Source organism: Spea bombifrons, chromosome 12, assembly GCF_027358695.1.
Source record: "Spea bombifrons isolate aSpeBom1 chromosome 12, aSpeBom1.2.pri, whole genome shotgun sequence".
In the NCBI taxonomy this organism is placed as follows: Eukaryota; Metazoa; Chordata; class Amphibia; order Anura; family Pelobatidae; genus Spea; species Spea bombifrons.
Window position 1 is genome coordinate 16,273,828 of NC_071098.1, and position 27,962 is coordinate 16,301,789.

At 39.5% G+C, this 27,962-nt stretch overlaps 1 protein-coding gene across 1 annotated transcript; it reads left to right on the forward strand.

Annotated features, from left to right (window-relative positions):
* The first annotated feature begins 892 nt into the window (after positions 1-892).
* LOC128470597 (sacsin-like) lies at positions 893-27,473 on the forward strand. Its single transcript, XM_053452481.1, has 8 exons — positions 893-952; positions 3,551-3,589; positions 4,421-4,503; positions 8,088-8,199; positions 11,460-11,606; positions 12,072-13,473; positions 15,624-15,712; positions 16,165-27,473. The coding sequence occupies exons 2-8, from the start codon at positions 3,586-3,588 to the stop codon at positions 27,042-27,044; spliced, it is 12,717 nt and encodes a 4,238-aa protein (XP_053308456.1). The 5' UTR covers positions 893-952; positions 3,551-3,585; the 3' UTR covers positions 27,045-27,473.
* Positions 27,474-27,962: the final 489 nt, after the last annotated feature.

Sequence of the window (27,962 nt, forward strand, 5' to 3'; positions counted from 1 at the left end):
GTCTGTGTGTGTGAGAGAGACTGCCTGAGTCTCTGTGTGCGTAAGACTGTCTGAGTCTGTGTGTGTGAGAGAGACTGCCTGAGTCTGTGTGTGTGAGACTGCCTGAGTCTGTGTGTGTGTGTGAGAGACTGCCTGAGTCTGTGTGTATGTGTGTGTGTGAGAGAAACCGCCTGAGTCTGTGTGTGTGAGAGAGAGACTGCCTGAGTCTCTGTGTGAGAGAGACTGCCTGAGTCTCTGTGTGAGAGAGACTGCCTGAGTCTGTGTGTGTGAGAGAGACTGCCTGAGTCTGTGTGTGTGAGAGAGAGAGACTGCCTGAGTCTCTGTGTGTGTGAGACTGCCTGAATCTCTCTGTGTGTGTGTGTGAGACTACCTGAGTCTGTGTGTGAGGTTTTTATTTTTTAGTAAGAATGCTCTGAAGTGGTTACTAAAAAATTGAATCCCACTACCGGGTAAAACTATAAAAGTGTGTTTTTCCCCATTTTGTTTATATTTTTGTACTACATGATGGTTTATCTATATGTAAAAAAGTTAAAAGAAAATGCTCTACTTGATCTGGAGAAAAAGCAATAGATATTTTGTGGGGTTAGACTAAATAAGGGCTAGAGGCACTAAAAGAAAAATCCCTTTAGTCCTTTTGTAGTATAACAAAATACCTCTAGTTATAAGGGGTTAAACACATTTTCAAGTTGTGATTTATTCTGGCTAGATGCCATCGATAACAGTAGGGAATAGCACACAATGCAGAAGAAACGAAACTTAGCTGTTTGGGTAGAATCGTTCTGGTCTAGATCTTACAAAAGAGTGAAATGAAACAAGATGAGGACCTTAGCTCTGAGTTTCGTTTCATGGAGCAGTCAGCATAGTATATAAAGCGCGGCTGAGTTTCATCACTGCAGAGGAAGCCGGCTAAGGATAGAGGAGCTATGAATTTAAACACTTGCCCGAGAATATGGTAAGAAAATGTATCTTTATTCTGGGAAAAGTGAGCGCAGGCTATTGCATATTAGTCAACAACAGAAATAAAATAAACAGAATTGTATGAAGACAATAAAGCAGATCAGTCACTTTTTATTAAAAGTCTATATTTTGAAATTCAGTACACTAAGTAAACCCATGTAATGATGGTTATATAATAACTTTCTGGGCATCTGCATGATATTTCCTCCGTAGTTACTGGTCTTTACCTTAACCTTAAGTATTTGATTGTCGACTGGTTCCGGCAGCCTTTGTGAAGGTGGTGGGGGAAATAACTTCAAGACAGGAAATTGATAATATTTGCACAAATTTCAATTGCACCCTGAAATATACGGTTGCCACATACACCCCCAGTTAAAGGGAAACAGGGGACCCTAGTGTTCACACAGAGAAGGATTAGGTTTTGGGGTTTTGGGGTCTGGACAGAAAAACTGTTATTTTATTTATTTTCACATTTGTTTGCACTGTTCCCAGCGCAGTAAAGCTCACGATCCGTTTGGGGATCTCTCTTACATTGTTTTTTGTCAGTGATGTCATGCGATCAGTGGGCAGGAAGGGGGATATGATCTCCCATGTAGCAGGGATTGTTTCTTAACCCCTTAATAACGAGTTGCTTACTCATAGTACACTTTGGGACAATGGCTATTTTTCAGTGTTGCTGTTTAGCTGTAATTTTCTTCTTTCTCATTTTGTGCTCCCACACATATTATATATTGGTTTTTTTTCAGGACAAACAGGGCTTTCTTTAGATACCATTCTTTTTATCATATAATCTAATTTACTATAAAAATGATAAAATATGGTGATTTTTTGTTAAAAAAAGGACTTTCTCACTTTTATTTGACAAACTTGTACTCGTCTGCAAATACTAATGAAAAAAACCTGCTAAATAGATTCTACTATTTGTCCTGAGTTTAGAAATACCCAATGTTCTTACGTTTTTTTTGCTTTTTTCTGCACGTTATTGGGTAATAATTACAAGTAGCGTTTTGCTATTTCAAAACCATTTTTCCTGAAATCTGGTCATTCTGCCTCATGTGCAATTTGGGTATCTTTGAAGCTGGACAATGCAAATTACCCCATCAAACCATATATTTTTGAACAGAGCCGGCCTTAAGTGTTCTGGCGCCCTGTGCGGACTACTCCTCTGGTGCCCCTTCTCACTACCCCCTCCTCTGCCCCTTCTCACTACCCCTCCTCTGCCCCTTCTCACTATCCCCCCCTTCTCACTATCCCCCCTCTGCCCCTTCTCACTATCCTCCTCCTCTGCCCCTTCTCACTATCCCCCCGCCCCTTCTCACTATCCCCCGCCCCTTCTCACTATCCCCTCCCCTGCCCCTTCTCACTATCCCCCCTGCCCCTTCTTACTATCTACTCCCTCTCCCTACTTCTCATTATCCTCACTTACCTTGTTGCCGGGCACCCTCCTAATCTAAAATTACCCCACCCCTAACCATAAATTAACCCTAAAGACCCCATTAACAATAACTGCCCCTGAATTAACCCTAAATAGCCCATTAACCATAACTGCCCCTAAATTAACCCTAAAGACCCCATCAACCATAACTGCCCCTAAATTAACCACCACCTCCCCTAACTTTCAGCAGCCCAAATATTAAGTTTATACTTACTGTTAGATAAGTTGCTGAGCAGTGTGGATGCTAAAAGTAAAGGGGCGGGGCCAATCATCAGTGTGACTGCAGGGAGGGACTGGGAAGCAGAAAGAGGCGGGCCAATCATCAGTGTGACTGCAGGGAGGGACTGGGAAGTAGTAACTGCTGTGGAGGCGTCCGATGGGCGTTTGGGGGGTGTTTTTTGCCGCCCCCTGAAATGTGCCACCCAAGGCAGTTGCCTTGTCTGCCCTGTGGCAGATACCGCCCTGCCCTAGATCCACATTAAATGCCAGTGGCCACAGGTCTGACCATTTTTCCAGTCACTGAGGCATGCCAGCAACACCGATTATCCTCAGGAACCGATTGCCGATCGCTTCCTAAGCACTGTTTTAGCCGGCCACCATTTTTTTCGGAGGAGGACTTTCCCCCCATGATTTATGGCCAGCCTCACTTGTGAGGCTTCTGTGGATCCTGCAAAGCCGCCGATTGCGGCGATGCAGGTATTAAACAGCTTTGTCACCAATGCAGTGCATCGAGACCCCATACATGTATGGGCTTTGGCGTGAAGGGGTTAATGAGCATATTTCACAGAGGTTGCTGGAAATAAAGAAAGCAGATTTTTTTTAATTTAGAAAATGTTTGGCAAATGTGTGTGTCATATATGTGCAGTTTGCATGGCCACCACTCCCAAAGCGGACTCCGCTGCTATCGAATCTGCTGTGGCCTCTAGCTCCGGATCTTTTGGAGATCTAGCAATGCCACTTTGAAAAAGTCTCAGGTTTTTTGGTCACAAAACACCCTCAGTAAAGAAGAGGTTAATTTGAACTTTCACAAACGACATACCGTCAAAACAATTATAGCATTCAACAAACAAAACTCACAAGCTATAGGTAGCTCTAGTAATGCGTACCCATGTTATGTGTCATTGGTATTGCATCAATAATCTGTGTTTCTGTTTTCAGACTCAAAGAACACTCAGGGAATAATACAATAAATAATGGGTAAGTTACATTACTTTGTTTTTATATACCTATACAGAGGATGTGTACCCATCCCACTAGTAATATAAATAAAAGTATGTAATACTGTATTACAATTTTGTGCAATTTTGCAATTTGGGCACCTATTCTAAAGAAGGATATTATAGCACAGGAAAAGTTACAGAGGCGGGCTACAACATTAATAAATAGAACACTATAGTTATGAAGAAAGGTTAACTAATTTAAATCTGTATAGTTTAGAAAAACGTCGCCTCAGAGAGGATATGATAGCATTATATAAATATATTCGGGGTTAATACAAACCTATTCATAAACAGGACTATGCATAGAACACGTGGTCACGCATTTAGACTGGAAGAAAGGAGATTTAGTTTAAAGCAGAGGAAAGGGTTTTTTACAGTAAGGACAATAAGGATATGGAATTCTCTGCCTGCAGAGGTAGTTTTATCAGAGTCTGTATCAGACATTTAAACAGCAATTGGATGAATACTTGCAAAAACATAATATTCAGGGATATACCGGTAATTTTTAAATCAGCTTCTTAATCCAAGAAGAGATTTGACTGCTATTCTGGGGTCAACAAGGATTTTTGTTCCCCCTAGTTTGTTGCAAAATTGGATTAACAGCTATTAACAGATATGGGAAAGGCTGAACTGAACTTTTTCAGCCTATATAACTATGTAACTATGTAATATGGAAATACTATTATGCCCTTGGTTTTAAGTGCCTTAAAGTGAGCTGCTGCATACAACCCCTTCACTTTCCATTTATTACAGTAACTTTACAAAAGTTCTCTTAGATACGTCTATTAAAAAAACATTCTCTGTGCAGATTTTTTCCAAAGGGCGCCACCATTCTTGGTGCAGTTGCAAAACATTTTGCGAAAATACCCAGATGGGGGGCAGATCCTGAAAGTAAGTCTGAATGTTATTGTCCGACTCTAGCACCTGCTTAACTGTACTAGATAATCCAAACATTTGTTTATGATCAAGTAATTTCTGGGTGTATTAATTGTTAATACTGGTAAAATGTTTAGTAATGGTGAGAAGATGACCATGTTTAATTTTTCATCCCAGAAGTTTCCTCTCTTAGGGACTTCCATAACCTGTACTGCTCCACCGACGTAATACCACAATTCTACACCTGCCTTGCATTTGGACATTGAGCATGTTGATTTAACGGTGGTCGTCACGGGTGGTTGGGATAGTTGCAGTGAGAACATCAGTTTGGTTGGTGAGCCATTACTAGAGCTCTTGGTGCCTGGGGCAAGGTCAGAGTGTCACTTCTGAAAGTGGAATGGGGAATAGGGTACTGGCTCAATCATGCATCTTGCCTCATAGCACTTTGGGATAGCTGCCACTAGTGCCTCAAGTTGAGACTGTCTATTTGCTGATGAAATGTTGAAATTATATATTTGGTTCATTTATTAATATAGGATTTAAAAAGTTTCCCCAAAGCATGCCAGACATCAGTGAAGAAATGGCTGCCATAAAAGTATCAGAATTACCCTAGTTGAATACCTCCAGTTGTCTACTGTTTGTGAAAATATATTTGATGGGGGTTGTGACGGGAAGCCCTGTACCCCGACTGGGTACCTCCGTCAATAGCTGCTTCCTAAAACTGTACACGGCACACGCTAAAGCACCGACTCTCCAGTTACCCAAATCAATAGCCGAAGCTTAATGCAGGGTGACATACAAGAACTGTTTATTCAGAGTGACACACAGGGTTTTTATACAGACATAAATGAATTTTCAACATAGTGGAATACAATTGGGGAGGGATGGGGAAAAACAACATATTAGTGCACCATGGGGGGTCAGTCGTTAAACAGATTCATTGAAACAATAGCTGGTTTCATCCAGACATAACCCCCTCAGCACGTGATAATATACTTCTGGGGGTAGCTGAAAACAGGGGGTGACACAGGATAAAGTTATGACATACAATAAATAATTTCAAAACATCATCTGTGTTGGCAAAGAACAGGACCAATCCAAAATCAATATCAGCTCCACAGTCCTCCGAGCCTCTAATATTTAGGAAATATGGAAAAACCTGTACAAGGGGAAAAATCAGTAAAAACTGACCCCATGTACCTACCCACAGAAGTCCTGATGAAAGTCAAATAAAGACTGAAATGTTGACCTGCAAAAGAGGAATCTGTATTTATTGGAAAAAGACCTAGAGTGCCGGTAACTATCTATAGACTGTGTACACACAGAAGTCTTTACAAGGCCAGGGCCCATAGTCAATAGGGAGGAGGCTGGCTTTTAGGCCTCTCCAGGGGCCCCGGTGATAGAGGGTTTCCATCCAAAATAGGACTGAAAATTTCAAATTTGAACTGAACTGAAATGCACATGTTTCAGTTTTGGCCCAATAGCGGCCCCTAAAACATGTCTGACCTATGCATGTGAGGCATCACTGTACTTGGGGGATGTTGGTGAACACAAATTGGTGTTTTTTCTGCAGTTTCACATATTCTATACAAAATCCAATACAAAATTTAAATCAATATAGCAATATATGCAAAATAAACCACAAGTTAGAGCCCTGCGCGGGACTGTTTTTTTAATCCTGCTCCCGCCTGCTCCCGCTGAATTTGTGACCATTACCGCCCGCTCCGGCAATGTGTGTGTTCCAATCCTGCCCGCTCCCGCCACATATGTGTCCAATCCTGCCCGCTCCTGTCACATATATGTCCAATCCCGCCCGCTCCCGCAACATGTGTCTAATCCTGCCCGCTCCTGCCACATATGTGTCCAATCCTGCCCGCTCCCGCCACATATGTGTCCAATCCCGCCCGCTCCCGCAACATGTGTCTAATCCTGCCCGCTCCTGCCACATATATGTCCAATCCTGCCCACTCCCGCCAGATATGTGCCCAATCCCGCCTGCTCCCGCAACATATTTGTCCAATCCCGCCCGCTCCCGCAACATATGTGTCCAATCCTGCCCGCTCCCGCAACATATTTGTCCAATCCCGCCCGCTCCCGCAACATATGTGTCCAATCCCGCCCACCCCCTTTCCTGCAGATTTCCCGCACACTCTCGCAAGGCTGCCTTCGCGCTGCTCCTTCACAGCGTCTCTTTTCTTGTTCCACCCAGGAACCCAGCGGAGTCACGTGAATTTACGTCACTTCACATGACTCCGCTGGGTTCCTGGGCGAAACAAGAGAAGAGACGCTGTGAGGGAGCAACGCGAAGGCAGCCTTCCAGGAGTGCAGGGGATTACTGGGACCCGCAGGTACATTGTCTGACCACCCGCAATATCCGAAAAACCGACCGTGCCCGCAAGGTTTTTGGCGGGACCCACATCCCAATGCAGCCCTCTACCACAAGCACAAAAAAATACTTTTGGCAAAAGTATACCTGGGATGTTAACTTTTAACATGATTTTATGGGGTGGTTTTGATATCTGTGACCACTATTGCAGTCCCACCATGCCATATTTTGAAAAACATGATGTGCACCTTGAAATATTTCCAAAATATATACATTTTATACAATTTATATAAAACAACATAAAATGTGTGTGGTGTGTGGTGAAATCGCAGTTGAAGAAAGACACAGCAAAAACACGAAAACTGCTCTGGTCCTTCAGTGCAAACATAGTAAAATAATCCTGGTCCTAAAGAGGTGAAATGCTTTTTCTAAAAGTATTATGTCATAATGTTAGAGACACTTCAGTGCCACATGCAGCATTATCCAGGGAAAAACACATATCAAATCACCTATCAAAGTAGTGTCCATCATCTATGTTCTATGTAGTTGGCAAAACAAAGTCCAGAGTGCCAACCAAGAGGCTGCCAGCCGACTCAACGTGTATGTACAACCACATCTATAGGCTACATTAATTAACGGGGTGGGGACTTAAAAAAAATACATTTTTACATTATATCGTGTTATGGGATGGATGGTGTGTCATTAAGTAGATCTCTAATAATACCTTAAGTTGTCTTGAAAAAAGTTCCGATTTTCCTACAATAACAGAAAAACATGCCCTGACCACTGGACTCAATGGATAACAATAAAAAAGGCTGAACGGGATAATACTCCACTTTGGGAGAATCTGCAGCAATATAGCTTGTTGCGTTATTTCGTGTCAATCTTGGCTGCTTGAAGGAGCAGTGGCAGGAAAGTGTTCCTATTGAAATGAATGGGGATACCTTCTGGCATCTTGTTAGACCCCCTGGATCTCTTGTGTAAGCCAGAGCTAGACCTGATCAGAATATAACACGTGTTTGGCCGAAGGACCTGAGACCAATGCAATAGGGCTAGTTAGAACGATGGATAAATCCCTCCAAGCATTTGCAAAGAGGACAGTGTTCAAATTATTTAAAGGAGACACTCATCTATCAAAGGCATTAAAGCGAATACGACAGTTTCAGTTTCACGTTACATTTCTAATCTATCGTTAATAGCATCTTATGTTATTTATTTTTAGTATTTTATACAATTAATTTAAAAAAATCACGATACTATGATTAATTTATAGGAATTGCTTCAGAATGCAGATGATGCCAAAGCCAGTGAAGTCATTTTTGTTTATGATGAAAGACACTATGGCACTGAAAAGCTTTATTCAAAAGAACTTTGCAGCATCCAAGGTAATGTATGGAGGTTACAATTAACATTATTCAAAATGTGACGTTTGAAACTTTGAATGTAAAAAGTGTTTCTAAAAGCCAATAGAAATTCCAAAAGTAAAACATTTGCTCCAAAAATCTCCAGATTCAGTACCTCCTGTACTTCAGTTAAATACAGTTGAGCATACTGTGAACTACTTTTCATTAACGAGCAATTAGTCAAGGTTAATAACTATAAAGGAAAGGGATCTGTGCTAAACATTATGCAGGGCTATTGACAGGTGAGTTGTCAGGGGTAGTCAGTAGTGATGTCCGGATCATGAACGAATCGTTCATTTGATCCGGTTCTTTTTAGTGATCCGGATGAATCGGTTCACTAGACTGAACGATTCATTTGTAGCGGTTCAGTCTGTGAATCATGCAGCTGTAACCTGATCCTAGAGCTGTGAGTGATCTGCAGAGCACTCAGACACAGACTCTGGGGTCAGGTTACAGCTCATTAATTCACAGAGGAACGATGACTCATAGAGTCAGAGAGTCGTTCAAAGAGTCGAATGATCCGAAGAGTCGAATGAACCGAAGAGTCGAATGAACCGAAGAGTCGAATGAACCGAAGAGTCGAATGAACCGAAGAGTCGAATGATTCGAATCTTACAGGGATCCGGATCTTACAAGGATCCGAATCTTACAGAGATTCGAATCATTCAGAGAATATTACTGATACCATACTTTTATAAATAAATACATTAATAATGTTCACACTGCCCCCAGGATTTAGATTCCCCTGAGTTTGCCCCCATTTACCTATAACTGCACCTACAGTTAACTTTATTAAATTAATTAAATTAACCCTCAGTCATCAGCATAAAATTAACCCTTATACCCCATCAACCATAACTGCCCCTGAAATTAACCGTAAAGATCCCATTAACCATAACGGCCCCTGAAATTAACCCTAAAGACCCCATTAACCATAACGGCCCCTAAAATTAACCCTAAATACTCCATTAACCATAACTGCCCCTAAATTAATTGCATACCAGATAAATTACCTAATAAATTGGTATGGTTGATGGGGTCTTTAGTGTTAATTTAGGGGCAGTTATGCTTAATGGGGTGTTTAGGGATAATTTAGGGGCAGTTATGCTTAATGGGGTCTTTAGTGTTAATTTAGGGGCAGTTATGCTTAATGAGGTGTTTAGGGTTAATTTGGGGCAGTTATGCTTAATGGGGTCTTTAGTGTTAATTTAGGGGCAGTTGTGCTTAATGAGGTGTTTAGGGTTAATATGGGGGTAGTTATGCTTAATGGGGTCTTTAGTGTTAATTTTGGGGCAGTTATGCTTAATGAGGTGTTTAGGGTTAATTTGGGGGCAGTTATGCTTAACGGGGTGTTTAGGGTTAATTTAGGGGCAGTTATGCTTAATGGGGTGTTTAGGGTTAATTTGGGGCAGTTATGCTTAATGGGGTGTTAAGGGTTAATTTTAGGGGCAGTCATGGTTGATGGGGTGTTAAGGGTTAATTTAAGGGGCAGTCATGGTTGATGGGGTGATTAGGGTTAATTTAATGGTGAGGGTTAATTTAATTAATTTAAAAAAGTTAGCTTAAGGTGCAGTTGCAGGTAAAGGGGAATGTAAATCCTGGGGGCAGTGATTATTAATGTATTATTTATAACAGTATGGTGATATTCTCTGAATGATTAGAATGCCAATGAAAGCAGAAAGTCGTTCAAAGATCCGGATCTTACAATGATCCGGATCTTACAATGATCTGGATCTTACAATGATCCGGATCTTACAGTGATCCGGATCACTGTAAGATTCGGATCCCTGTAAGATCCGAATCTTTGAACGACTCTCTGCCTTCATTGACATCACTGGAGGCAGGGGGGAGGAGTAATAATGAAAGGGGCGGGGCCAATCGTTAGTATGCCTGCACGGAGTTACTGGAAAACAGTAACTCCGTGCAGGCACACTGAGTGATCCGAAGATCCGGATCATGAATCGGATCATTTCAGTGAACGAATCGAAATGATCCGATTCACTTTAATGATCCGAACTTCCCATCACTAGTAGTCAGTAGAAGAATAACCTAACATTTCTCACTGAAAATCTTCCCAGGTGTCCCTGAGGCAGAGCCAGTTGCTCCACTGATCCCCCATTAAAATGTACTGCCACCTCAGGTAGTTAGGAAGCATCATCAGCCCCAAACCACTTAGTGGGATGCCATATGCTCCAAATTATGCCTGTTAACCAAGGTATTTAAGTGATAAAGATTTCGATGACATCTGGGTAAGAAAGGATTTAACGTTTCCTCTCAATACCAGTTTAAAGAAAAAATACTCATTAGTGGACTGGTAAAAAAGTATTTTACTTAATGAACAGTTAGGATATGTAGGATATACAAACAGAAAACCAACAGCCATTTTAAGGTCCTCCCCTTTATTCATAATGCACCTTAGTTATAGATGTAACATGCCCCTCTGCTCCCCAGATATGCTTTATCCCCCCTAGATATGATTTATGCCCCTCTAGATATGCCACTCAGCCCCCAGATATTCCACTCAGCTCCCCTGATATACTTTATGCGCCCCTGATATACTTTATGCGCCCCTGATATGCTTTATGCTCTCATATATACCACTCTGCTCCCTAGATATGCAACTCTGCCCCCCCACACTTACCAATATATCCCCAGACTCCCTGATGTCTAGCAGCTGGTAGACGTCTGCGCAATGCGTCTAGACAACCTCTGCTGCTGCTCGCCACTTCCGCCGGGGCTCCTATGCAGGCGCTCCGTCATAGAAGCAACGGTGGAAGTGCCAGCAGCAGCAGAGGTGGTCTGAGCGCATCGCACAGACGTCCACCAGCTGCCCCCACAGAGGGAAGGATACATGTCCCCTGCAGCGCTGCGGGGAATCTGGATCCTAACCCTGCTTCTTACCCGCAGCAGGGATAAATGAAAAAGAAAAAAACACCGCCTGGGACTGCATGTCCTGGGCGTCGGGCGATATGAATTGCGCACCCCTGCGCTAAACCCTGATTATAGGCCGCATCCCCACTTTAAAGATGTAAAGTGGGAGGGAAAAGTGTGGCCTATAATCGCGCAAATGCGGTATACCTTTATTGGTGCCCATGTCTTTAGCTGAAGGTGATCCCTTTTATTGGGCCAATCTACAACTAAAGACCCAAAAATGAATTTTAGGAGACTCTAATGTAGAGATATTACTGTCCATAACGTAACATTTTTTTTAAACGTGTGTGTAACTTTCTTTCTTAAACTAGGTCCTGCTCTTTTGGCTTATAACAATGAAGTGTTTACTGAAAGTGATTGGGATGGAATCCAGAAGCCAGGAAACAGCATCAAACGCAAGGATCCAAATACCGTTGGGAGATTTGGGCTAGGCTTCAACTCTGTGTATCACATTACAGGTATGTGTCATATTAAACATATACTCGTTCACTTCCCACTAGCTGCTTCCGGGGAGAAATGTATTCCCTAACTGTTCCTTTTACAGATAACTGGATCATATTAAACTGTCTTCTATTATTAACAGACTTTCCATTTTGTAAAATAAATGCAAACTGAGCACAAAGTAATGCAGATTTTTCAAACATATAGTTTCAGTCTATTTTAAGAAAAAAACATTTACACAATTTAAAACAAATATCATACACATTTACCTGGCATTATAACAATCTTTTAAGCTATTACTTACATTCAGTTGTATTAAAACATAAAAAGTGTGATAAACAGCTTTTCTTCATAGCTTCTACCTTTTTAGATGATCAAATTATTAAGGCACTATATTTTTTATCACATTTTAAGAGGAGGTATTTGGAAAACACAGGCTTCTAACTTTAACTTTCTTCTTTTTATTTCTTGCTAATTCACAGACCACCCCGCCATATTCAGTGGTAAAAATATTGGTATTCTGGACCCACAGGAAATTATATTCCGCAGAGGGGGCTTCTTGTGGAACCTAGAAAGAAGCCAGCAGTTTGAAGAGCAGTTGGAAGACCAGTTCAATCCCTTTCGGGCTGTCTTGGAAGCCATTGGGCGAGGTTCTTGGAATGACATTCTAAACAATGGCTTTTTTAAGGGGACAGTTTTTCGGTTCCCATTTAGACTTGCACCCTCTGAAATTTCTGACAATATCTATACTTCCGAGAGAGTTCAAGAGCTTTTTGATTCTTTTATTAGCGATTCTAGCATCAGTCTTCTTTTCCTTCGTCATGTTACTACTGTATCTCTAAAGAGAATTGGGAGTGATGGAGTGGTAACACATCTAATTACAGTTACTGTATCCACGGAAAGCTTGGAGGAAGCTGTTACTGCTGACTTGACCACAGGAACACATGTGAAAGTCACGTCTCTGAAAAGCTCTGAAAAAGAAGAAAAATTCAAGTGGCTCGTGACAACCAACACAGTTCATGGGAATCTCTTTCCTGAACTTGTGGAGCTGAGTAAGAAGTTATATAACAAGCCGTCTCTTGATCTGGCATTTCCTTTGACAGAAGAAGGCATTGCTTCATTTGGGGGTCGTCTGTGTTGTGTTCTGCCACTTCCTGATAAAGAGGAAAACCAAACTGGACTCCCAGTAATCATTAATGGTTGCTTTGACCTATCTGATGACAGAAGAAGCATTAAGTGGATAGAAGTTGATCAGCAGCATGACGAAGCTGCTATATGGAACAATATTCTTATAGAAAAGTTGCTACCGGTTGTCTATAAATGTACAGTCAAAAATGTAATGACCCTAGTCATGTTATGCAAAGTGACAGCTGAGGTGGCTTATGGCATTTGGCCAGACCCATGTAAGACGCAGCACAAAGGGAAATGGCATAGTGTTACAAGAGAACTCTCCATATCACTGATGAATGAGAAAATACTGCAGACTGCTGATAAAGCATGCTGGGTAGCTGCAACTGAAGCCATATTTTTGTTTGCTAAGGATGAAAACATGCAAAAATGTTTAGAGGATCTTCTTTTGTTACTAAAAAAACCCCTTGTGAAGGTTCCAGGACATGTCCACAGAACCCTTATGTTGTGTGAAAATGCTAATGCAAAGCTGAACATCGTGTCCCCTACATTTATTAGAAAGCTCTTGCATACCACTGATTGGAGTGACTTTCCAAATGAAAAAAAAATGTTGCTCCTAGAATATGTAATCAGTGATGGGCAATACAGTGACTTATTAAATCTAAAACTTCTGCCTCTGTCTGACGGGACCTTCATAGAGTTTCAGAACACAGATAATGATGGAGTGGCATACATTGATAGCCAGTATTTTCCAAGGTAAGTCATAAAATTCTTCATCTTTCAATACGACCATTTTTAAAAAAAATGTCTTTATTAATCGGGAAAGTGTTATCAGATATATCAGTAACAACGTGCATTACGACATCAATCATCATTACAAGTAACACAATCCATGGAATGGAAAGCAATAAGCGACATTAAGACGACCATTTTTAATCTATAAATGATATGCAGTAGCATGGAATCATCAAACTTCAAGTGATACATGACTTAGACTTAAAGGTATTTCTTGCATTGCATACACATACTGTTTAAATGGCAGAGATATTATATAACAAATAAATATCATCTTGTATTGAGGTATATACAGAGACGGCTGGACCAAGTTGGACCCCATTTGTGGTGGGGCTAATGCGATGTGGTCACACAATGAGGTCTCATTGAGTAAGGATGTTTGGTTGTAAGTGTGTGTTAGAGTGAGTATGTAAATGTGCGCATGCTTTTTACTGTAGTGGGACTAAGGGTTCAAAGGGCTCTGTTTTACATGCCAGGCCAGAAGATGCCAGTCCTCTCCAGAATACATAGTGTAATCTCAAAAATGTCCTATATTTTTGGAAGGTGAAAAGTCAATTTTAAAGATAACATTTAGGAAAGGCACATTGGAACAAAGTAATATGCTCCTAGACCAGCGCTCAAGCCTTTCCATTAGCATAAACATTTATTGAAAATAATAGAGGTGGGTCAAGCCACAACTGAGCCAGATGTCAACAGTCATTTATTCTGGCCTATGGTGGTGTCAGAACCAGGGGGTCAGGTTGCCTTACTACTCAATGGGCTGGTTACAATGGGAATCTCCGATCTCCCCAAGTGGACTCTTTACATTATGGTATAGTCCGTCGAGTCACACAGCATTAAAAGCCTCTGTGTGGCTTTAAGACATTGAGTGCTGGGATATGATGTCATATTTCACTTTGTAGTGAGGGAGGTGGTCTCGGAGAGGATTGCTGGGTGTACTGCACTAGGTTAAGCCTAAGAGAGCACCCAAGTTAAATCCTGGATCTCAGGAGGAGGAGTTTGAGCAAACTAAACTCAGACTTGCACTTGCGCACTTTGATGAGCTGGACAGCGTTCGCTGGTTGTTCCAGCTATAAATTGTATTTTTTTGGGGGATACTTTAAGCATTGTTTTTTTGGGGTGTTTGGGGATTTCTTTCTCAGAGTTAATTATGTAACCATAGCTACCTATTTCCATTTTTACATGGAGTATTCTAGTTTATCCAATGGGGTAGTGGCAGAGTGGTGGAAGCTACCGATTGAGACCCCTTAGAGGCTAAATAAATAATGTAATAATATTAGAATAAATATAATAAACAGGAATACACACCTTGCAAGAAAAACAAAGAATATTTTATATCCAACACAGCTACCCTTTAAGTGCTTATGTATATCATATCATGGTTTTTACTCCAAAAAGCCTGACAAAGTTAAATGACACTTCTGGTCTGGTAGTATTGCATGTATAAAGGCTGGCAATTCAATTCATGCAACAATTCAATCATTATGCCAATTAAATAGCAGTTTTATGCATGGTACCTGTCGTGTTTTTCATGTATGTCATCAGTATTCTTTAGAAGGGAGAAATCCTTTGTTGGGTTTTCAACAGGGATTAAGGTTGTCTGTGATATGCCTTACTTATGCATAGTGGTCACTCTTTGCTACACTGACATAAACCCACTAACCTCTCTTAACCATGAGTGTGAACTCAAACACACATAACCATGCTCAGCTGCACCAGCATACATTCAAGCACACATACCACTTATTCTAATGCACATGATGCACTCAAACACACACATCACACTTCTCGTGACACCAATTTCTGGCCTTGATAAATCACTTCTATTATCTTCAATAATGTTATGAAAGTCAGAGACAAAGACTATGACGTGGCAGATGTTTTTTCAATACACATGGTCATGTCTCTAGTAATATTTAAACACAAAATGAGTAATATAACCTTTCCAATTCTCTGGAGGAATGGAAGGCAAATAAACCATTACTTATTTGTGTATTTTATGACTTTATATTATCATAAATAAAATAGTTACATACAACATTTTTGAGCAATTGTACTTATGAATTACCAAACAGAGGCTATAACAATTGTCAATAAATATATTTGACTAGGACTTTGTTGCCTGGAATCACAAGCAGATTTATACCAGAAGATCTATCGTGTGACATGCTTGATCATCTAAAGACCATTGGTTCAAAACGTAAGTATTTTCAATAGCACTTTTCATAGGGCTGTTGGTTTAAGAAGTGTTTCCAAACACATGAACCTGGAAACAAGCCATGGTTTAAGTAGGTCAAGATACGCCCCATTTAAAGAGATAAAAAACTTTTTATCATTATATCATTATGAATTAATCATTTTAATTACTTACCCTCAGCACATGCTTCTCAGCAAAATGCTATTCTATTGCAAACACTGACAAAATAAGATTCTCCCCTTATCTGTTGCCTGTAAATGTAAAAAATAATTCAAGGATAATGCCATTGAATATAAAGAATATCTATAGACATAATTACTCTATATTTTATAAATAATTAATACTCGTGGACTCAATTCTCAGTTATCCTTCAAGTTTACTGTGTTTAACATTCTGCATAGTAAAAAGGTTAACATATATTAGGAATTAATTATCTGAAACCTTCCCCCCCCCAGGAATTTACAAGAATCTTGTGTGCCTTGATGAAGAGGTTGTATGCAAAGCCTTAAATGAAGCTCTTCCCAAAACATGGCACGGAGGTGACAATGTTGTTACTTGGCATCCAAGAGATCCAACTCACCCACCAGTGGAATGGCTTTCTACATTCTGGGCTTTCTTACAAAGATCTGACAACATTTTAGATGTCTTGGAACACCAACCACTTATTCCATTAGACAGCGTCACAGAAAATTCTACAGACATTCAGCTTGCAAGGTTAAAAAAGAATACCACTTTGCTGTTTCAAGAGAAAGACGCCTATGTTCTTAATAACTGTCTTACAACGATACTCAAGAAGGTTGGCTGCATCATAGTAGCACAGGAAAACCCATGGCTGTGGCACAAAAACCTTCAGCTGTACATTTTGTTGCCCACACCAAATAATATTTTAAAGACATTTTCCAATTTAAATGTAGCACAGATTGTACAAGTATTTTCTTATTTACCTAAAGAACACATTGATATTTTTTGTGACTACATTGCTCAAGCGTTCTCCTTTACTATCCAGGAACAGAACATTTTACACCAACTACCCATATTTTGTTCTGCAAATAACATTAAATTCTCTGGCTCTCGAATGGTACCAGCCTATAGTCTAAGAGCAGTGGACAAATGCACTATCCCACCTGTGCCCGAAAATCTAGTGTTTCCAGATGTGCTAATAAGGTGTAGAGATGAAACGGATCGTAGGCTTCTACAACAAATGAAGATCTCTTTGCTGAATGCATCCGATGTGGCTTTACTGATAGTTCAAGCTATTCAACATGGTTCATATAATACCTATGAAAGCCACGCACACGATGCAATGCTGTGGATTTTACGAAATGGGCAAATTCTTTTTGCTCAGAACAATAATCTAAGCCGTGTGTGCAAAAATCTTAATTTTATCCCTTGCAATGGGAAGCTTACCCAGGCATCTCTTCTTTTTGATCCTAAAGTAGAATTATTTCAAGAATTGCTTGAGCCAGAGAATTTTCCACCATCAACTTATAATGAAGATGCTGTGTTGATGTCATTGAGGGCATTGGGACTAAAGTATTCTATTGAGAATCTCGCACCAAGTTATATTCTTCAGATTGCTAATAGCATAAACAAAGAGCAAGATCATGTATTGAAAATGAAGAAAGCAAAAGCTATTGTCAAAGTCTGCAACACTGGGAATGTTTTATCACAATTTAACAGAACGGATTTAAATAAACTCTGCAATATTGCATGGGTCCCAGTGAACTCTTCTAATTCACAGACTGTGTTCAGTCAGCCAAGCGAGCTGAGAAATATGACCTACAGCAACATAGTGGAGTTTTCAATGCATTTAACAAGTGAATTTAATGAAGCAGCAAGCCGGATTCTTGGCTTGGATGACCTACCACCTCCTGAAAAAGTAGTAGAACATCTAAAGATTCTTAGTGAAAATTGCCATAACATTGACCACTACTCCTTGTATAGGAAATTGCATGACATTTACAAATACATTGGGGACCATTGTGAGCAGTTTCACGATAATCTTTTAAACATGCTCATTTGGAACGGAGAGGGTTTCTCTCGGCCAAATGAAATTGTCTTGTTCTATCCAGAAGGTTTAGATCTAAGTTCCAATGTGAAAAAAGTTCCAGAAAATTTTCTAATTTACAAACACCTTTTCACTAAATGTGGTGTTCGCAGTACTTTATCAGCCAGTGAGGTGATTGAGATACTTTATACCCTAAAACATAACATTGAGACCAGAAACTCTCCACCTGGCACAGCTAAGGAATTAAAACTGGCAATATCCATCTTGGATTGGATGAAAACAAATTCTGTTCATGGATCAGGTGACCTCCCCATCCCAATACAAACTGACAAATCTGGATTTCAATTGAAAGCACTGTCTACTAGTTTGTTTTGTGACATGGACAAGATGCATTTCAATAACCCTTCTGCTAATTACATGGACTATCACGTTGTTCATGAAGAGGTTTCCCCAGCAACAGCCAGGTTTCTAAACATTCAGCTTTTGAGCACAAAAGTACTAATGCCTGAATATTTTGAGCCATGGGGACCCTCTGAATCCATCACTCTGCGAATTAAAAATATATTGAGAGAGTACAGTGAACATGTGGAAATTTTTAAAGAGATTATCCAAAATGCAGATGATGCAAATTCTTCCATCTGTGAATTTTTAGTGGATATGAGACAAAATTCTAATTCACGGCAAAGTTTGATAGACCCGGACATGGCCAACTGTCACGGGCCAGCACTTTGGTGTTACAACAACAGCAAGTTTACAGACAATGATTTTCTCAACATCACCCGTGTAGGGGCAGCCACTAAGGAAGCTAAACTGTCAAAGATTGGAAAATTTGGCTTAGGTTTTAATACAGTCTACCATATCACAGATGCTCCCTCAATTATGAGTGGTTCACATGTTGTAATTTTTGACCCAAACATTAACCACATGAAAAAGCACATTCCAAATGGTAACAACCCTGGAATCAAACTTAACCTCCAAAACAATCCCGAAGTTCTCCAAATATTTCCTGATCAGTTTCAACCATTTTCCAATGTTTTTGGCTGTGAGCTTAACCAGCCATTTAACTTTGAGGGGACTCTAATCCGCCTGCCTTTCCGGACAGAAACAGAAGCTGAAGTTTCACAAATATGTCAACAGTTTTTCAATGAGGAGCAAATTGAAGGTTTTTTGGAAACCTTTGAAAATGTAGCTGACATTCTGCTGATTTTCTTGAAAAATGTTCAAAGAGTAACATTAAGTTTTCTTCAAGAAAACACCTGCCCGAAAGAACAAACACAACGCATTAAAGTTCAAAGAGAACGAGGGAAAATACTAGAGGTACCTCAACATTCTCCGCTCCAGAAAAAGCAAATAGATGTATCAAAAACTTTAGGGGTATCTATGAATGATGTTATGGGGCCAGACATAATCAAATTTATAGTGCAAACAGAGGTGTCAACTGAAGAAAAACATTACCTGATACAACCCAGCCTTGGCATCAAAGGGTCTTTTCAGATGTTCAGTGAGAGTCGCAAAACAAAATTTTCCCTTCCTGTTGCAGGAGTTGCCCTTCCACTAAAGAAAAATCATTGCACAAATAAATGGGCCCCTGATTTGCTGGACTTTAATGGGATGGTTTTCTGTTTCTTGCCCCTTCCCATTTCCTCTGGGTTTCCTTTCCACCTAAATGGATCTTTCTCTGTTATGTCTAATCGAAAGAGCTTGTGGGATACAACAGAAAAGGGTGAATGGAACAAAACACTGCTCTGTGACGCAGTCTTGGTTGCTTTGATAATGGCTTTATCACAACTACAAATACTACAGCAGAACGGGACTATAGAGGACTATCAGTATTACACATTTTGGCCTGACATCGCAAAAGTCAAGAGCCAGTTCACCGCAGCAGTGAAAGCTTTTTACCAAGCTGTGGCATTTGGATTTGCAAATGAGCTTCCTTCTCTCTTCAGCAATGGCCAACAACATTGCACTGTAAAACATGCTTGCTTTCTGCAGTTAGAGAATACTAAGGATAAAAGAATCGGAAAACTTGCTAAAAAAGTATTTAGCTCAGTCCTACAGAAACCATATCTAGCAGTATCACTTCCAGAATGGGTTAAAAAGGGTTTCACCAGCAGTGACTGTTTTAAAACACTACTCGTTAATTCATTTAATTGGGAAAGATTTTACAGAGAGATTGTTTTTGAAAATCTTCACCTCCTAGATACAGAAGATAGAAATGCTCTCATTCTTCATGCCATCGATATGCAAAACAAACAGATAGATGATCTGCTGTTATCAAAGCCTTGTATCCCATCATCCTTACAAGGAAGGTTACAGTTTATTGTAAAACTGGTGCATCCAGAAGGCAAAGCGTCATTATTGTATTGTAAAGAGGAGGGCCGCTTTCCCCAGGGAGCTGGTTTCTTGAAACCCGAGAGAATGTCACGCTTACAGATGATGGGTATGTTAAAGGATACCCTTCCTATGGCAGAGCTAATGGAGAGAGCCTGCAGGATTAAGGATGTGTGGAAACATGATAGAAACACAGGAGTAAAACAGATAGGCTGTGTGTTGGACCTATTAAATGATCTACTTCACCAATCTACGAGCAATGTATCTCAGAAAGAGTTCAGAAACATAACTTTTCTTCCTGCTACCTCTCCCGAAAGTTGGTGTGATGAGATGCAAAAAATTGATCTGTTGAAATCAACAGACGTTTACCATTACAAGTTCAAGGATCTTATCAGCATGATCAAATCAGTTCTCAGCCCACAGCACATTGAGAATTTCAGTAAGGTCTCTGACACAGTATTCTCCTTTTTAGGCCTTGATCAGCCCCCTACTTCTGAAATGGTGCTTTCGCAACTGCTGCAAATTTACCGCATATCCAACTTGATAGACAAAAGACGATGTTTTCAGATTGCAAAAACTTGTTACATGTATTTAAATAAACTGATACAAAAACAACCAAATGAAGCAGCTCACATAAGAAAGAAAATAGACAAAAAACACTTCGTTTATGTTGATCATGATTTTGCTTCATTGGATTCTGTTGCACGAAAATTGCCTTTCGATGCTTCCCCTTATCTGTATAAATTGCCAAAAGAGTATGAAGAGTTCAGTAGCCTATGGAATTGTGTTGAGCTGAGCGAAGAATTTTCGGTCAAGACGTATACCGCTGCCCTGAAAAAGATGGCTACGAAACATAAGAAAAACCCCCTCCCTAGTGATGACATGAGGGTAGCTGTAAGTATAATAACTCATTGTGGAATGTTAATTAATGACTCTGCCGATTCATGTGGCTTAACTTTCCAGAAAATGTTTATACCGGATCAACAAGGTGTATTGCAGCACCTTGATAAAATTTACTTCAATGATACCCCATGGCTTCCTTGCGACAAAGACTTCCAATATTGCCACGATCTTATTTCACGTCGTGTGGCTTTAAAATTGGGGATAAAAACAAAGATTCATCATACCTTGCAAAGAATGAAAGTTTCTGATCTGTCTCTTTGGGTTTCAAAGTTTGGAGCAAAGGAGGACCTAACCACACGTATCAAGAACATTATAAGTGAATACTCAGCAAAAAAGGACATATTGAAGGAACTTATTCAGAATGCTGATGATTCAGAGGCTACAGAGATTCACTTTGTGCTGGATAGCAGGACACACCAAGCAGTGAGTACATTTGGGTTAGATTGGAATCCACTGCAAGGACCGGCTCTGTGCATTTACAACAACAAGACATTTGCCTCTAAAGATATTGATGGGATTCAGATGCTTGGTATAGGTGGCAAAGGAGATCGTTTGGACAAAACTGGAAAATTTGGACTTGGTTTCAATGCTGTTTACCATATAACTGACTGCCCTTCCTTCGTGACTGAAGATCTCCTCATGTGTATCTTTGACCCTAATTGTACCTTTTTGCCAACTGCTGATTCTGACAGTCCAGGGGGGATGTTCAAGCTAGGTCACGAATTCAAGGAAACATTTAAAGATGTTTATAATACTTTTCTTCCTGGCATGTTTGACCTTGACAAGGGAACAATTTTTCGCTTGCCTCTAAGAATGGCAAACACAGTAGGAAAATCCAGGATTGCTACTCACACAACCTCTTTAGAGGACATCAGAGAATTGTGCCGGGAATTAGAAGATGACGCAGAAAGCATGATACTGTTTTTGAATAACATTAAAAAAATTACTTTCTCTGAAATTTCACACACAGGGGACATGGAGGAAATACTTTCTATTTCATCTGAAATAGACCCTTCTTCTGAAGACGACATTTCTACTTTTCAACAAAAACTATCCCATCTTGGCAAGGATTACAAACACGTGTTTGACGCTATTCCGCTCAGCGTATCTTATGAAGTAAAAATAGTATGTGGTTCCAAGAAGCCAACACATTGGCTTATTGCTAAACAAATTGGTATTGACGGAGAAAATATGGTTGCTGATCTACATAGCATTTATGAGAGCTTGGATGAAATTGTTGTCCCACACGGTGCTGTGGCTGTAAGGCTCAATCATTCAATTAAAGGTAGGGCGTTCTGTACTTTGCCACTTCCTATGGAGACGGGACTCCCTGTGCACATCAGTGGAAACTTTCTAGTGGATTCTGCACGTAGGGACATCTGCAAGGAGGATGGCGAAAGTCCAAAGACCAAATGGAATAAGTTTCTACTTTCAAGTATCATACCCCCCGTGTATGTAAACCTTCTCAGATGCCTAAGAAAATACATGACTAAAGGAAGAGAAACGCTTGTTTTTAAAATACTTTCCTCATTTGAAATTCATTTTTTAAATGATTTTATGAGTTACTTTCCTAGGGTTACAAAAAGTGTTCCCACTTTGTGGCAAGCTATGGTACACCAGGTTTACAGGACTATCGTGGAAAAACAAGAAAAGCTTATTCCAGTATACAGGGTGCAGATAACAAAGGCACAAACCTTCTACAAACATGAATATGACCAGATGACAGTACATGTGGAGTGGTCAAACATTGGTCATGGGGTCATCACGCAAGAGCCACATTTTCTAAATGACTCTAAAGGAATGACTGAAAATAAGAACCTGATCATTGTTTTAAATTTAATCAACATGAAGCTGGCATATAATAGCAACTCCACATCCATATTTTCAGAGCTCAGAGCTGCTGGTGTACAGGTTCTGGAACTAAGCCCTAAAACATTGTGTAATTTCCTAAGAAAAGTCCCACTACATTCAAAAGGAAAAAGCCTACCCATGCATGTTGCCGAAACCCTCCTCAAAACAGAAGAAAATTGCAAAATACTTTTTGAGTATTGCTGTAGAGTAGGCTTTAGCCATAAAGCAACAGTTGATCTGCAAGGTGCACCCCTCTTGGTAACTGAAGACGACATTCTACAAATATTTGACAGAGATAAAAAGAAATATTATTCACAATTCAGTCTGCTGTTCCCAAGATGCAAACACCTATTTGCAAAGCACTGCACAAGGTACACCGATAAACTAATTGAATGTGGATTCCTAAAACTGTTAAGTATCCAAGATGCTGAATGTTTCATAAAACAACATCTAAATGAGACATATCATATCTCTCCTGGAAATTCTGGTGCATGGCCTACACTGCCTGACGATGACAAAGACTGGTTTAAAACACTATGGATGTTCTTTGAAAGTGCGATACTGAGCAAAGCCAAAACGGAAGAGTCTATAAAAACATTTAAAGAAGTTCTTTCTTTATTTAATGACTGGACCATTCTACCAGCTTATAATCAAAAGCACGGCAACAGAACAGAACTTCTTCCTCTTGTGAATCTCAAAAGTACTTTATGTGGCCAATCTGATATAGCGCCATTGCTTTTTAAAATGGGATTCCCCAAATTAAATTATTCCATGATACCCTTGGAACTCATTTCTTTTATCTCACCGTACTGCATGAATACAGAAGATGCTTATTTAGTACTGGAGCAACTATATTCGAAAAAAAGAGATCTTGATTGGAATGAATTTAATGACCTTGAAGTTTTCAATATTCTGAGTTTTTTCTTAAAAGGTTTAAAAGTGTCAGACAACAAGAAGGACTTTTTACACAAACTTCAAGCTTTACCTTTATTTGAGAACTTCCAAGGGAAAAGGCAATGTTTAAATATGTATCAAAAGATCTTTATTCTTGACAGCATGAATCTGGTGGAGTTCAAAAGACTTTTTGAGCTAGATCCAAAAGCAATTTTCCTTAAGAATAATTTTCTCAATAAAGACTTATCTACATTCATGCACATCCCTTTACTCAATGAAGTAAAATTTTTAACTGAATTTATTCTCCCCCACTTGCCATCCATCCATGAAGAGGAATACCTGCAAGTTTTAAAACTAATTCTGAAAATACAACACTGTCCAGAATACATTGAAAGAAAACCAGTCGTTACAAATGCTCTAAAACCACTAAAGGTAATAAAAAACAGACAAGGCACACTTTGTCAGATCTCACAATTTTATGACCATCAATCTAAATTATTCTCTATTTTGGGATTTGAGTCAAGATTTATCCCTGATAAGTTAATTGAGGAGTTCCAAAAATATGGATATGCATTTCAGTTTCATTCTTTGTTACTGGACCTTGGCATGAAGCACCAGCTTACAGAAGAAGACATCATTACAACGGCAACCAAAATTGAAATGGATTCAAAAGGTAACTGCTCATTAAACTCACTGATTTTAAAGGTGGAAAGTCTGTTTAATTACTTGTTATCTATGAATGCAGAGGAACTTAGCACTGATTTTACAAATAGACTGGGAAGAATCAAATTCATTTTCCTAATGGATGTTGACGACAAGTTAAAGAGCTTTCTTCCTCCATATTCAAAGAATACCACCACAGTTGCACTTAAAGGGTCATTGTTGAATTTAAATAAACAATATGAAAAATTAACCTGGACTTCAACTGCCTTGATAAATCCTCAGAAACACCTTCAACCTGAAGAGATGAACGTTTTAGCTAAATGTGGCGTTGTCTTCAAGCCTCCAGTGGACCTAGTGGTTCAGAATATTAAAAATGTTTGCAGAGCTTCTTGTGAAAGCATTCAATTACAAGAAACGAGAAGGCATGTCCTCCAACAATCTTATGCTTTCCTACAGGTCAATGACTCTTTTGATGCTACCATGCTTGCTGATGTGCCCTTCATTTTGGTAGATGACAAAGACTTGTCAGAATCATCAAAGGTTGTTTTAAATCTCTCAAATGAAAACCATTTCCGACCTTACCTGTTCAAGTTGCCTCCATCCCTTGCAGGCTTTTACAATCTCTTTGAGAGGATCGGCGTACAGGCTGAGGCTACTGTTTTTCACTATGCACAGGTGCTTTCAACAATCTTTGAAGATACTACGCACAAGGAAAGCCTACATGGTAACCTGAAAAAAACTGTTTTGGCTGCTACAAAAAATCTTTTTCATCTCCTAGAAGAGGGAAAAACAAAAGACCTCCAAAATATCGAGACACTCTATCTTCTAGCTACTGATGGAAAGCTATATGATTCTTCCACCCTTGTATTTAACAACTGCCCATCTCACAAGTTAACATGCCAAGTAAGCAATACATTTATGTTTTTTAGCTTTCAGCACATGGAATTTGTCACCCCTGACCTAGACAAACAGGAACAGCTTATCAAATGTTTACCAGTGGCTATGCGTCCTCAATTACTTTCAGCGATTACAGTAGAAACTATCAAAGTCAGCTCGGAAGACTTTTGCACGTTTGGAGAAAGCTGTCCAGTTAAGAAACAGTTAAAGGATCTTTTTGTTTCCCCAGTGTTTCACAAGGCTCTTGTTTCTCTTTTGCGGAGTCAGTTGGATGGAAAACTGCCAGAAAATGTGGAATCTACAAAGTTTAGCACTATGTTTATAAACATAGATGTAATATGCTGTTGTAAACTTACTACTCAGCTTATTTATGAACGAAAGCCATTGGAAGGAACACATTTGCGTAAACCTGTTTTTATCCCCCAAAATAGTGAAAAGAAATGTACAATCTACATTGATCATGATTCTGTAACCTGCAAGACATCGCAAATTCGTGTACTCTCTTACCTTGCTCGAGAACTTAACAGGCTAATGGATTACATGTTTACACAAAGATCAATAACAATTTTTATGGAAATATTACATTGTGAGAATCCAGATGAAATAGTTGCTGTCCTTAAGGACAATCATATATGGAATAACAATACTGAACAATATGAAAGTTATTTTCCAAACCCAGGAGAACAAGTTCCTACTGAATGGTATGATGCTTTAGATATGAGCATTTTGAATAGTTTCAAAGTGGGTGACTATGTGGGTTACATGCATTCCTCAGAAGCAGGCTGTTACCAATATGCAATAATAATAGATGAACTGGAACCCAAAGAATATGATGACTGTGAATTAAAAATGTACCGCATCAAGCTTGGCGAAGATTACTTTGTCGATGTTAGCATATTTGATTTGTATCAATTCAAAAGAAACCATAGTCACAATAGTACAGCACTGGTATTGGTTGAGAATCCAAGCCAACAAGAAGCAAATAATGATAAATGGTATGACGCATCCTTGGAAGAGATTAAAAAAGAGATTGACATGTGCCTGCAACAAATACGGCACCTGCCCGAGGATGAACAAAAAAAAGCCATCAGACGTCTTTATCTTAAATATCACCCAGATAAGAACATTGAGCAAAAGGAACTTTCAAATGAAATTTGCAAGTACCTGCAACAGAAGATCCAAGAAATTAAAGAAGGCAAAAAAATGAGCAGCGGAGCTTCAGCGGCTTACCAACCCAACTTTTCCAGTGGCTTTTCAGGGTGCTGGGCAAAGTGGAACAGAGAAGCTTCGGCCCACAGGACACACCGACAAAAATTTTCACAGAGGACCAAACGTGACTACAACTTCTGGGAATACTACAAAAGCAGTACCAAGCCTAATAGGCAGGAAGCTCAGAGATGGTTGAAGCAAGCTGAGTGTGATCTCAGAGCTGCAGAACATGATGTTGGGCATCACCATACTGAATGGGTGTTTTATAAAGCGCATCAAGCTGTAAAGAAAGCTTTATTTGCAGCACAATATATGAAACATGGAAAAATTGAAACACGTGAAAACAGCAGCATTGGACTTTTAGCAGATGTTGTGTCCACTTACTGTAGCAGTCTTCACAGCATTAGCAAAACTGTTTTACAGATGCAAAAAAAGGGAGTAGACGAGCAGAAAACCCAGTATCCAAATTTTCACGCGTGGCCTGGCATTCCTAATGATAGTATGCCATCAGGAAAGGAAGCGGAGGTCATTGAGCTTGCCACGGTTATTCTGCAGAAAATAAAGAATTATATTCATTGATTGGAAAATCTTTATAATCTTTCATTTGAAAATTATTTGAAAAATATTTTAGCTTCATTATCTGTTAAAATCTAATGCAAACAATTGCATTTATTTCAAAATATTAATACATATTTCCATAACATAAAAACACAAAGAATGATTTGAATTGATTTGATTGCAATTTGTGCTTCATGAGATATACTCTAATAAATGTAGAAAAATATTCTGCTTACATAAAATATATTTATAGCTATCTTTGTACCTAACCAATTATGTTTAATATTAGCTGCACAATTTAAAATGGCATTTATTTTCATTATGTTTTATCTTACAGATGACCAAATGTAATTTTCCAGTATTAATAAAAATCTAAAACTAAACACAAGTCTGTAATTTGCCTACTTAATTTTACTTTCTTTATTTATAATAAAGTATGGTTGAGCCCCATACTTTTGCTATTTTGTGACATATTCTTCCTCATATGTTGGGAACCCAAGAGTATACAAATACCCTTTTGGGACTGATGGTTACTGTTCAGAGCTTTTCTGGAAGTCTCCCACAAAAGTCTGGCATACTTGTGAAAATATATATATATTTTAAAACTGTGTTTGTATAGCGTATTATGTCATGTAACCCTTTATTTTCAGTGTGCCTACCCCAGAGGCGTACCTAGAGTATTTGGCACCTGGGGTGGATCCTGTATGTGGCACCCCCCCCCGCATACACACACTTTAAAACTGCATAGCAGACATTGAAGCTGGTACAGCATAACATCTATCACTATATACTGAGGCAAACATTGACCATGGTACATTACTGTCCATCTCTGGAGGGGTGCCAGCGTGTTGGTTAGCTTATGCATGTGGGGTATTTCTGTAATATGGAGATCCAGCTGAATACATTTTCATTGCAAATGAGACATAGGCCTCTCAAAAT